The sequence below is a fragment of the Melanerpes formicivorus genome, unplaced genomic scaffold (genome assembly GCF_026170545.1).
Source record: "Melanerpes formicivorus ecotype bairdi unplaced genomic scaffold, bMelFor1.0.p_v2 SCAF_4, whole genome shotgun sequence".
NCBI lineage: Eukaryota > Metazoa > Chordata > Aves > Piciformes > Picidae > Melanerpes > Melanerpes formicivorus.
In genome coordinates, this window is record NW_027142356.1 from 35,152,564 (window position 1) to 35,165,516 (window position 12,953).

At 45.2% G+C, this 12,953-nt stretch overlaps 1 protein-coding gene across 1 annotated transcript in view; it reads left to right on the plus strand.

The window, feature by feature from the left end:
* The window catches only part of LIMCH1 (LIM and calponin homology domains 1), a gene marked incomplete at its 3' end in the record, with an annotated part of 231,155 nt that extends 220,834 nt beyond the window's left edge, over positions 1-10,321 (plus strand). Inside the window, exons 27-32 of the mRNA XM_068137614.1 lie at positions 877-969; positions 1,909-2,013; positions 4,215-4,351; positions 5,729-5,850; positions 7,633-7,756; positions 10,033-10,321. Of these exons, the coding sequence (XP_067993715.1) occupies positions 877-969; positions 1,909-2,013; positions 4,215-4,351; positions 5,729-5,850; positions 7,633-7,756; positions 10,033-10,321 (870 nt within the window). The remainder of the gene's footprint in view (positions 1-876; positions 970-1,908; positions 2,014-4,214; positions 4,352-5,728; positions 5,851-7,632; positions 7,757-10,032) is intronic.
* Between the last annotated feature and the right edge of the window lie 2,632 nt (positions 10,322-12,953).

Here is a 12,953-nt window from a genome sequence, read left to right on the forward strand (position 1 = left end):
TTAGGGTTGGAAGGGACCTCAAGGATCATCCAGTTCCAACCTCCCTGCCATGGACAGGGACTCCTCACACTACAGCAGGTTGCTCACAGCCACATCCAGCCTGGCCTTAAAGACCTCCAGGGATGAGGCTTCCACCACCTCCCTGGGCAACCTGTGCCAGTCTCTCACCACCCTCATGGGGAAGAACTTCTTCCTAGCATCCAGTCTGAATCTACCCATTTCTATCTTTTTTTCCATTCCCCACAGTCCTATCACTCCCTGACACCTTAAAAAGTCCCTCCCCAGCTTTCTTGTAGCCATCTTCAGATACTGGAAGACCACAATTAGGTTTCCTTGGAGCCTTCTCTTCTCCAGACCGAACACCCCCAACTCCCTCAGTCTGTCCTTGTAGGAGAAGAGCTCCAGCCCTCTGCTCATCCTCATGGCCCTTCTCTAGACATGTTCCAGCACCTCCAGATCCTTCCTGTAAGAGGGGCTCTGGAACTGGACACAGTACTCTAGGTGGGGTCTCAGCAGAGTGGAGTAGAGAGGAAGAATCACCTCCCTCACCTGCTGGTTATGCTTCTCTTGATGCAGCCCAGGCTGTGATTGGCTTTCTGGGCTGCAAGTGCACCCTGCTGGCTCATATTGAGCTTCTCATCCACCAGCATGCTCATTTCCCCACCATGATAGAAACACATGGGGAGAGGAGGAAAAGAAGCTTTTTATGACACCCATAAATGTTTTGAACATTTATCTTCCTCTTTCATCCTGTTTCTGTTTAAACCACTTTCAGCAGGTTCACTTTCACTGTGATGTACTGTAACTTGCTCCTAATAGAGAGTGTGTCTGGCATGTGAATGCTCTGAATTCAGCTGTGTTTCTGTCATCTTCCAGGAGAAGTACCAGAAGGAGCAGGACAAACTGAAAGAGGAATGGGAAAAGGCCCAGAGAGAAGTTGAAGAGGAGGAGCGTAGATACTATGAGGAGGTATAATGCTCAGTGGAGGAGGTTGTTTATTGTCTCTGTATTTACATGCACCCACTTCTGTCACTCAAAGAAATCCCAGACCCAGATTAAGTAATGAAAAGCCTTCTCAAGGCTGAATTCTCAGGAGGGTTGTTTCTCTTAAGCACTACCATAGGCACTGAGGAAGAGTATTTAAATGTTTAGACAGGTATCCTCAGAACCTCTGGAGGTGGCTAATTGCTGTGCAAGCCTGGATGAGTCAGTGTGGTTGTGTCTGGGCACGCTCAGACTTCCCTCCAGAGGCAGAGCCTTGCGTGTTTTGGCGTATACTTGGTGTCTGGGCTTGGTGGAGCTCCAGATGAAATCTGATGTCTGCCTTGGGCTTGATCCTGCAGATATTTTGTAAACTGGACTTGCTTTAAAATAAAATGAAAAAAATCCACAAGAAATGTTGTAGAATATTAGCAATATAGGAGCCAGTAGCTTTCTGCTGTTGTATATGGGTCCTTATAGTAGGAAATAGGTAAATATTCATGTTTGAATAGTTGTGCATTGTGCAGACTGATATCCTCTGGCCTGTGTTTGAGGGCCAGACTTCTGATCTGAACCAGAAATTTCTTTCAACTTTCAGAGCAGGTCTTTTGTGTGCCAAGTGTAATTACCTCTTTTTGCATGAAATTTAACAGATTGCTGTTGTGAGAAACAGTGGTGCCATCCCAAGTGGAATGTTCTTTCCAGACTGGGACATCCTATCCCAATGATGGCAATGGTTAAAGGAAAGGGAGTGCAAAACCTTGAAGTGGCGTAAAAATTGGGGCATTAACATTATTCTTGGTACCACAAATCCTTACCTGGCTGTCTAAATAGGACACCTAGCCAAACTTCATGCTTCTCCTCAGGCTTGTGGCTGACCTTCTGCATCTTTTAACCCCTACTCTCTCCTAATCTTGTGGTTTTTAGGAACGTAAGATAATTGAGGATACTATAGTTCCATTCATTGTTTCTTCGAACTCTGCTGAGCTCCTTTCCTCTTCTTCCTCTACCACTGAAGGAAACAAGACAGTGGTGAGTTTCTCATGGAGTAGTGAAGCCATAAAGACTAAGTGCAAAGTTTCATTCTTCACTACAGGCTAACAAAACCTGGTAACAGTAAGAATATTGCCTGAATCCCTTCCATAGTTGTGGTACCTCAGAGCGCTGTAGCCTGTATGTTGCTACAGCTGAAGAGTTACACTCCCAAGCAAACTGCTACCATCCCATTTTGGATTAGGGCAGAAGATGATTCTTTCTCTCTTTGTAGCTGCCTCCCTTTAACTGGTGCTGTGAAAGAAACAGTCACCTCCTTATGGTTGTTTTAGTTACCTACCTGAAGGGAGGTTGTAGACAGGCAGAGGTTGGTCTCTTCTCCCAGGCAGCCAGTACCAGAACAAGAGGACACAGTCTCAGGCTGCACCAGGGGAGGTTCAGGTTGGATGTTAGGAAGAAGTTCCATACAGAAAGAGTGATTGCCCATTGGAATGGGCTGCCCAGGGAGGTGGTGGAGTCACCATCACTGGAGGTGTTCAGGAGGAGACTTGACGGGGTGCTTGGTGCCATGGGTTAGCTGTTTGGGTGGGTTGGATTGGATGATGGGTTGGACACGATGATCTTGAAGGTCTCTTCCAACCTGGTTTGGTTTATTCTAAATAAATAAAGGTTTATTCTAAATAAATAAAGGTTTATTCTAAATACCTTCTCAAGGCCAACAAAATCTGAAGTCATTTCCCTGCACCCAAAATCTTGACTATAATACAGTGCTTTAAACATAGCTGTGATGAAACTGAATCCTGCCTTCCCCCTTTTCCTCCTTTTCTTTCCCACCATCCCTCCTAGAAAGCAGAGGAGTGTTCACTCTTAGGGTTTTAGGGGGGTTTTGTTGCTTAGTTGGTTGTGTTTTTTTCACTTATGCAGCACAAAATGTTTAACTCAATGCATCTAACATCTAGCTAACTAAGTGATCGCCAGAGATCAGAGAATGACACCCCAGGAGAACTCACTAGAGTAGATGTAGGGATTCCCAGACATAATTTTCACCTGCCTAAGGCACCCACACCCAGGAATTCATCTGCCTTTTTCCATCCAACTCCAGGATTAGGAGTCCTCTATCTTCTCTCAGACTTTCTGCTCCTTCTTATCACTCATCCCTGTGCGGGCGCATCAACTGTGGACCGCATGGCTGTGAAGCAGTAACTTTCTGGGTGGAGTTGTATATGCCATGGTCAGGGTAGTGCCTGCCCCTAGAAGTGAAGGGTGTCATGCCATGGCTTACTCAAACTCCATCAGTCAGTTATTACCCACACTAGTACCATTTAAAAAATGGCACTGGTGTTGCCATTTGAGGATGCCCAGCACATGAGTAATGCTTTGCCCCCAGGCAGAAACAACAGGCTGAAGTCTCTCACAAAGTCCTCCCAAGTCCACTGAAAGACTGTCTAGTCTCCCAAAGTGATTCAAGGATTTCTGCCAAAAATATGTAGTGGGAAGTTTAATTTTGTCATAGAATCATAGAATTGTTAGGGTTGGAAGGGACCTCATGATATCATCCAGGTCCAACACCCCTGCCATGGACAGCGACACCTCACCCTAGATCAGGTTGCCCAGAGCCACATCCAGCCTGGCCTTAAAAAACTCCAGGGATGAGGCTTCCACCACCTCCCTGGGCAACCTGTTCCAATGTCTCACCCCCTTCATGAGGAAGAACTTCTTCCTAACATCCAATCTGAATCTACCCATTTCTAGTTTTGTTCCATTCCCCCTAGTCCTATCACTATCTGACACCCTAAAAAGTCCTTCCCCAGCTTTCTTGTAGGCCCCCTTAAGATACTGGAAGGCCACAATAAGGTCTTCTCGGAGCCTTCCCTTCTCCCTACTGAACAGCCCCAACTCCCTCAGTCAGTCCTCACAGCAGAGGTGCTCCAGCCCCCTGCACATCCTCGTGACCCTTGTCATCCTGAACACCATCTCATAATTGGCCTGTCCTAGCTGTTTATTTTTTCCCCCATGCTAGTTTAGTCCAATTAATTGATTGCTTCAGCTGAAGTCTTTGTCAGATCCAAACGTAACCTCACCAAGGTCACGTTATTCCACTGTATAATATGAGATCTTCTTTATGGTAATGAGGTGTGTCAACACAATAATGTATCTGGGGGCAGCCTGTGCTTTTCCCATGCATGTGTTGATGTCAAGTTCAAGGGAAGCTCCTTGTTCCCTCTTCTTCTGTCTTCCAGAACTCAACTGCTTCGAACAGCTCTCCAGAGGAAGACAAACAAAAAGAAGTTTCAAGGCAGAAAAAGCTGCTGTGGGAGCAGGACAGCATGCTGTCTCTGAAAAGCAAAGAAAATGATCTCTGGCAAGAAAAGAGGAGGTATGGATCAAGCCTAAGCATTTCTTTGAATCATAGAACTATTAAGGTTGGAAAAGACCTTGAAGATCATCAAGTCCAACAATCACCACAGCACTACCATGGCCCCTGAACCATGTCCTGAAGTGAACCTTAGCTCTGTGGCAGTACATTGTGTTCTTCCGTGATCTCCTCACCTCGAGCCTAAACTTCCTCTGGTGCAGCTTGAGACTGTGTCCTCTTGTTCTGGTGCTGGTTGCTAGAGAGAAGACACTAACCCCTTCCTGGCTACAACCACCTTTCAGGTAGTTGTAGAGAGCAATGAGGTCACCCCTGAGCCTTGTCTTCGCCAGGCTAAGCAGCCCCAGCTCCCTCAGCCTCTCCTCATAGGGCTTGTGCTCAAGGCCTCTCCCCAGCCTTGTTGCCCTTCTCTGGACACGTTCAAGTGTCTTGATGTCTTTCCTAAACTGAGGGGCCCAGAACTGGACACAGTACTCAAAGTGTGGCCTAACCAAAGCAGAGTACAGGGGCACAATGACTTCCCTGCTCCTGCTGGCCACACTATTCCTAATGCAGGCCAGAATATGTCTTGATAATTATTGTGTAATATGTCTTGATCATTATTCACTTGCTGCAGGCTTACCCTTACGTGCTGTGCTGGCTTGAAATTACCCCCCCCAAAATAACAATGCCAGACTTGCTGAGATGGAAGCAAATGAAGCTGCATTTACAAGCAAAACTATGATCTAGAAATATGAAATACAATGAATATGTATAAAATATACAATATTTACATATATTTGCTCTCTACAACTACTTGAAGGGAGGTTGTAGCCAGGGGGGTTGGCCTCTTCTGCCAGGCAGCCAGCACCAGAACAAGAGATCACAGTCTCAAGCTGTGTCAGGGGAGGTTTAGACTGGATATTAGGAAGAAATTCTTCATAGAGAGAGTCATTGGCCATTGGAATGTGCTGCCCAGGGAGGTGGTGGAGTCACCATCACTGGAGGTGTTTAGGAAGAGACTGGATGGGGTGCTTGATGCCATGGTTTAGTTGATTAGGTGGTGTTGGATGACAGGTTGGACTCAATGATCTCAAAGGTCTCTTCCAATCTGGTTAATTCTATTCTATTCTATTCTATTCTATTCTATTCTATTCTATTCTATTCTATTCTATTCTATTCTATTCTATTCTATTCTATTCTATTCTATTCTATTCTATTCTATTCTACTCAAATCTGTTCTATTCAAATCTGTTAATTCATGACCAGTTACCCTCATTGCTGACACAATAGCAAAAACAAACCCCAGACTGATCTTCAACAATCTGATTTGCCATTGTATTCTAGATGGAATTTCCCCCCTGGCTTTATTTATGCAATGTGACTTATTTTTGTTGGCAGTGGAAATAAAGTGCTCTCAGGCCATCCAGAGGTGGGCATCTTGAAAGGAGGAGGGCAGGAGCACCAGGTGCCAACGATGGAGCGCATGTCACCTGCCAGGCTGAATCTGCCACTGACTCAGGGTGAGAGCTGAGACTCTTCACGTACCTGCAGATAGAGGTCTTGCAGAAATCTGACTCTTAAGAATTTTGGGGAGTTGACAGTGCCCAGACATCTTCAAAACCTGAATGCCTTAGTCTCACAAGCTCTTTTCTGTTAGCAAAAGATAAATGTGGTAAGGTGAAATGTAAAATCTCATTTTCATCAGAGCATTTCATCTGCAGGTAGGAATCTCTTTTGTAGGCTGGCATGCTCACAGCAGCAGTTAAACACAGTGCTCCTCCATCTCTTACATAATCTCACATATATGTAAGATTTATCTTCACACACAGAGCTTATTTGCTGGTTTGGCTATCTAATTAGGTTCTTCACATCCATTTTAATCCAGTGTAAATCACTACCCATGGAGTGTAACCTTTTCAAGCCAAGCCTAAAGTGACACCAGTTTCAATTTTGTCATTAGGAATGGCTGATGACATTTAACATTAATAGATGCTTCCTTTGTTTTAAGCTTCCATAAGTGTGATTTTTCTTGAATGAAGGAATTTCCCCAAAGCTACCAACAGGGTCACCCTTGGTGGGGAAAAAAGAGAAGCCAAATTCACTAATTTAACATGATTATCTAATTCAGGCAAAGAGTGGAAATAAGGAGGGCTAAAGACAGAAGAGAAATGTAGACTTTTGAAATGGAGTTTCAGATTCTTTTTCTTCTCTGTCTAGCATAAAAACTGATGATTCTAACCCCCAAAATATCTATGAATAGAAAAGGTTTCAGTGTTATTAATTGTTCCAAATGCAAATGCCTATTATTGAATTTCCTAGGCTTGCTTTCTCTCTCTCAATCTTAATTGTATTCTTAGTGCTTTGATAAAGGTTGCTCAAATAAAGCAAGCAGAAGATACTGCCAGCAATCCATCCTTGTGGCTTTGTGGGAGTGATCAAGCAAACTGCATAGGTTTGACAGTTTTTAACTGCTTCTGCTCATCAGGATGTTCTAGGTTCTCTTCAACAGCTTGATCCCCTGGAAGCATTCTGATAGCTCCTTTCTTGCCCCTCAAAGCATCACCCAAGTCTTTAAGTAGTCAAGACTAGAGTTTTATACTCTTGATGCCAGAAATACATTAAAGGCCTTTCATAAGCCCAAGTAAAGCTTTTCTTCTCTACACCAGCTGGTTTGTGCATAGGATAAGGCTCCTCTCCAGCCTGGGAGTCACAAAATTCATCTGGAATGGTCCAAGTGGTGCATTCTGTCTGAACGATGGCAAGGTCAGCTGCCTGGGCATCACATGGGTCATTGCTTATTGCTGGGCTGGTGTTACTGTCACTGAGCCTTGTGCAACCATCTGAAATGCAGAAGGAAATCAGAAGGGAATTGCTATTTATTAGTAGGCTCGTGGAGGGCAGTGACCACACCACCTTCCACTCTCACCATTTAGAAGTTTGGAACAGCAGGCACCAGCGGAAGCTTCACTCTCTCTGGTGCTTCCTTCCTTATGACAGAAATACTTCACTTTTTTTCCCAAGTGCTGTTCATGGACAGCTCTTTGTCCTCACCCTTTCCACCTTCAGAAACTGAGATCCAGCAGCAGGGATGTGAAGGTAATGCAGGAGAACATTGTTCCATAAAGGTCTTGTGGTGTAGCAGAGGCTATCTCTGACCGCGTGAGGGATTTCTGAGAACGTATTTTTAAGTAGCAGTACATCTCTTGTCTCCTTTATGGTGTGCTCACAAGCTGTGCTGGTCTGTAAGTATTGACAAAAGCATTTTGTCTCAAGTATTGAGATTTTCCCACCTCCTGTTGCAGACATCTCCTGGAATCAGCAGCTGCTGACAAAGCAGTCCCCGCATTGCACAGAGGACGTTCGGCAAAGACCATTCCTGAGCCAGAGTGCAGGACAGCAGCTGAGCTCTGCAGGGGAAATGAGAAGGTGAGAATACAAAATAAAGGTTATTGCAGAGACTGAGAAGTTCTACTCACTCTGTTCTCCCTTGTATTCCTACTCAGCATTCTTTATTGGTTAAGTTCCATGGTGTTCCTGCAGCATGAAGACACCTTTAATTCCTGGATTTTCCACCAAGACTGCTTGCATTTATCCACTGAATCTCTCATTATGGGTACCCCAGTACCTAGATCCATGAAGGAGGACACCCTCTGCTTGACACTCTCTCTTCCTTCTCCTTAGCTCTCTAAACATTCATCTGTGTAACTGTTTATGTGCTTTTATTTGTTTCAAGTGCCTGAGACAAACATTTAGAGCTAGTAAGTGGCTAAATAAGCCAGTAAGTGGGAATGTCAGGTGAAGTCTGCCTCTTTGAAGTTGGTATTGAAGAGCTTCTAGGTGGGACCACACCTGGAATATTGTGTCTAGTTTTGGGCTCCCCAGCTCAGGAGAGACAGAGATCTGATGCAGAGTCCAATGGAGAGCTACAAGGATCATTAAGGGACTTGAACATCTCTCCTATGAAGAAAGACTAACAGACCTGAGGCTGAGAGAAGGTGTCTGAGAGAGGATCTGATCAACATCTATAAATATCTGAGGTGAGGGTGTCAAGATGAAGGTGCCAGGCTCTTTGTGGTGGTGCCCAGTGATAGGACAAGGAACAACAGGTACAAGCTAGAACACAGAAGGTTCCACCTCAACGTGAGGAGACACTTCTTCATGGTGAGGGTAATGGAGCACTGGAGCAGGCTGTCCAGAGAGGTTGTGGAGTCTCCTTCTGTAGAGGCTTTCAAAACCTGCCTGGCTGCCTTCCTGTGCAGCCTGCCCTGGGTGATCCTGTTTGGCAGGGGGCTTGGACTCAATGATCACTGGAGGTCCCTTTCAGCCACTAGCATTCTGTGATTCTGTGATTCACTCCCCAGCTTCCAAACACACACTGCTTGCTACTTACTAGTTCTGAAAATGATTACAGCTTATATCAGAAAATACACAGGGGGAAGTGTTTTCTTTGTGCTGTAAATTTTGGTGGGGTTTTATCTTCTGTGATGTTTTGCCTTGTGGTTTTGAGTAAGCATTGCTAAAAGCTAACACCAGTTGTTCTGGTAAACAAGAGATGTGCTTGCAGAAAGTATAATGAGAAAGAAACATCTGTCTGAATACACTAGCAGCCTCATGCAAAATGTGTTACCTCTACAAAGCTTCTGCATAGTCAAAACTAATGTAGAATTGGGTTTGATTACCTGTTCCTCATTAAAAAACTCCTCATGGGTGTTTGAGAAAATTATTTAATCTCTAAACAGCTTTAAGCAGAGTATGAATCAGTCCTATGATTTGTGATAGCAAGAAACATCTCAGCAAATGCTTGCAGGGTATAGTGGATGCAAATGGTGAATGGAATGGAGTGGAGTGGAGTGGAGTGGAGTGGAGTGGAGTGGAGTGGAGTGGAGTGGAGTGGAGTGGAGTGGAGTGGAGTGGAGTGGAGTGGAGTGGAGTGGAGTGCAATGGAATGGAATGGAATGGAGTAGAATAGAATAGAATAGAATAGAATAGAATAGAATAGAATAGAATAGAATAGAATAGAATAGAATAGAATAGAATAGAATAGAATAGAATAGAATAGAATAGAATAGAATAAGCCAGGTTGGAAAAGACCATCGAGATCATTGAGTCCAACCTATCGCCCAAGACCATCTAATCAACTAAACCATGGCACCAAGCACCCCATCCAGTCTATTCCTAAACACCTCCAGTGATGGTGACTCCACCACCTCCCTGGGCAGCGCATTCCAATGGCCAATCTCTCTTTCTATGAAGAACTTCTTCCTAACATCCAGCCTAAACCTCCCCTGGTGCAGCTTGAGACTGTGTTCTCTTGTTCTGTCACAGGTTATAAACCACTTTTCAGTATTGGTGGCTTTCTTTTCACTCTGTAAGGGCACAGACCCTCCATCAGCAAGCCTACAGTTGCTCTGCCTGTGTTGGGTTCATAGGTGGGTAGGAGGCTGCATATCACTGATTCCCTTGAGAGTTTTTATCTGATGGAGCACACCAAGACCCAGAACCGACAAAAAAATATGTGCTGGTTTTCATTTGATCCAAATGGCAGTGGAGAGCAAATTTATACCTTATGTTTTTTTCCCTTTAGATAAAATCTCTGGAGCTGGGAATCCTGAATTCCACCAGCTGGAATTTCTCCATATAAAACCTGGGATTAATTGGTAACACTTCAGCTGTACTGATGCATCTTCTCTCCTGTATTGTAGGGCAGGCTATCATGAGAACTTCCGATCTGGACCATCATCTCCCTGCTCTCCTGCTGCTCCAAGTCAGTCACCCAACAGGTACAAAAGGTCAATAAAGACCAAGTGCATCCAGAGAAGGGCAACAAAGTTGGTGAGGGGTTTGGAACACCAGCCCTATGAAGAGAGTCTGAGGGAGCTGGGATTGCTCAGCCTGGAGAAGAGGAGACTCAGGGGTGACCTTATTGCTGTCTACAACTACCTGAAGGGAGGTTGTAGACAGGCAGAGGTTGGTCTCTTCTCCCAGGCAGCCAATACCAGAGCAAGAGGACACAGTCTCAGGGTGTGCCAGGGGAGGTTTACGCTGGAGGTCAGGAGGAAGTTTTACACAGAGTGATTAATGTGCTGCCCAGGGCGGTGGTGGAGTCACCATCGCTGGAGATGTTTAGGAGGAGACTTGACAGGGTGCTTGGTTGCATGGGTTAGTTGATTAGGTGGTGTAGGATGATAGGTTGGATGCAATGATCTTGAAGGTCTCTTCCAACCTGGTCTATTCTATTCTATTCTATCCTATTCTATTCCATTCACTGGTGAGCTGCCAGAGTGTAAATCCCATTCATGTTGTGTGCAGGCACTATTAATTCTTCTAAATGCTGCAATTCATAACCGCCCATGGAATAAACATGTGTCCCTCTTCTTTCCTTTTCTTTCTTCTAATTTATTGTAATTTCCTTTTTTTTTTCTTTTCTTTTTTTTTTTGTGATGATGCAGTCCAGGTTTAGTATTAGGATAAAGGTTGGACTCCATGACCTTGAAAGTCTTTTCCAACCTTAGTGACTCTGTAATCTGTCTCTGTTGGTGGTTTATTACGTTGTTGCACCAAAACCATAAAGCAAGCTGTAGTAAACTCGCTTATCTGAGTGCAACTTCATCAAACCATCTTTTTTCAAAACTCATGAAGTATCCCAAAGTTTTACTCCTTTCAGGCTTTCAGCCCTGCCCAGGATAGGATAGGATAGGATAGGGTAGGGTGGAATGGAATGGAATGGAATGGAATGGAATGGAATGGAATGGAATGGAATGGAATGGAATAGAATAGAATAGAATAGAATAGAATAGAATAGAATAGAATAGAATAGAATAGAATAGAATAGAATAGAATAGAATAGAATAGAATAGAATAGAATAGAATAGAATAGAATAGAATTAACCAGATTGGCAGAGACCTCAGAGATCATCAAGTCCAACCTATCATCTAACACTACCTAATCAACTAAACCATGGCACCAAGCACCCCATCCAGTCTCTTCCTAAACACCTCCAGTGATGGGGACTCCACCACCTCCCTGGGCAGCACATTCCAATGGCCAATCACTCTTTCTATGGAGAGCTTCTTCCTAACATCCAGCCTAAACCTCCCCTGGTGTAGCTTGAGACTGTGTCCTCTCGTTCTGGTGCTGGTTGCCTGGCGGAACAGACCAGCCCCCACCTGGCTACAACTTCCCTTCAGGTAGTTGTAGACAGCAATAAGGTCTCCCCTGAGAATCAAGGTTGACACATAATGGCAAGGGATCCTTTGTCCTGCTAGACAAGCATCAGATCTGACAGGCTGGCAGACAGGTGAGAAGGGAAGAGCTGAAACACACAGAAGTGTGCACCTGCATTGCTGCTGAAGCCATTATGGAAAAGAGTACCACTCACTCCTGGGGCCCTGATCTCTCACCCAGCTGTCATTAAACACCTGCTTTACTAGAAAAGGATAGACAGGGCTGAAGCTTAAGGAGAGAGCTGAAGTATTTTGGCATTGCAGGTGGAGATCTGATTTCAGCTTTAATTACTTGTAACACCAACAGACATGTAGCTGCAGCAGCGTAGGCTAAAATTAGTTAGCAAGTGTCCTGATGCCTCCTCTGTGCTACTGCAGTTACACTGCTGCTGTAGACCTCACCAGCTTGTCTGGGTGTGAGAGCAGCATCCCTGCCTTCTGCCTTGCAGTGAGCAAACTCATTTGCAAACAAATTGAAAGATTTCCAGGCTGAGAGTCTTCTTGCTTGTCTGCAAGGCAGGCGGTGCAGGCTGATTCAGCAGCATGGCTGAAGTGTCAGTGTTTAGATGAACAATCCTCACTAGCAATACAGACTGGGGGATGAGGTGTTAGAAAGCAGCCCTGTGGAAAAGGACTTGGGGGTGATGATGGACTAGAAGCTGGACGTGAGCAGGCAGTGTGAGCTTGAAGCCCAGAAGGCAAATCACATCCTGGGCTGCATCACAAGCAGCGCTGCCAGCAGATCCTGAGAGGTGATTCTGCCACTTTGCTCTGCTCTGGTGAGACCTCACCTGGAGTACTGCATTCACCTCTGGAGCCCTCACCATAGGAAGGACATGGACCTGATGGAGAGGGTCCAGAGGAGGGCCATGAAAACGATCAGGGGTTGGAGCACCTCTGCTATGAGGACAGGCTGAGGGAGCTGGGGGTGTTCAGCCTGGAGAAGAGGAGGCTCTGGTGAGACCTAATAGCATCCTGCTGGTACCTGAAGGGGGCCTACAAGAAGGATGGGGAGAGACTGTTTACAAAGGCCTGGAGTGATAGGATGAGGGGCAATGGTTTGAAATCTAAGAAGAGGAAACTTAGATTGGATGTTAGGAAGAGATTTTTTACTATGAGGGTAATGGAACACTGGACCAGGTTGACCCAGGGAGGTGGTTGAGGCCCCATCTGTGGAGATTCAAGGTGAGGCTAGACAGGGCTCTGGGCAACCTGATCTACTCGAGGATGTCCCTGCTGACTGCACAGGGGCTTGGACTGGATGACCTTTGGAGGTCCCTTCCAACCCAGACCATTCTACAATTCTCTGATTCTATGAACCCCCACCTGTGCTCCTTCCCCCTAACCTGTTTGTCTCCACAAACCTGTGTAAACATTTGGGTACATTTTAGCATCAGTT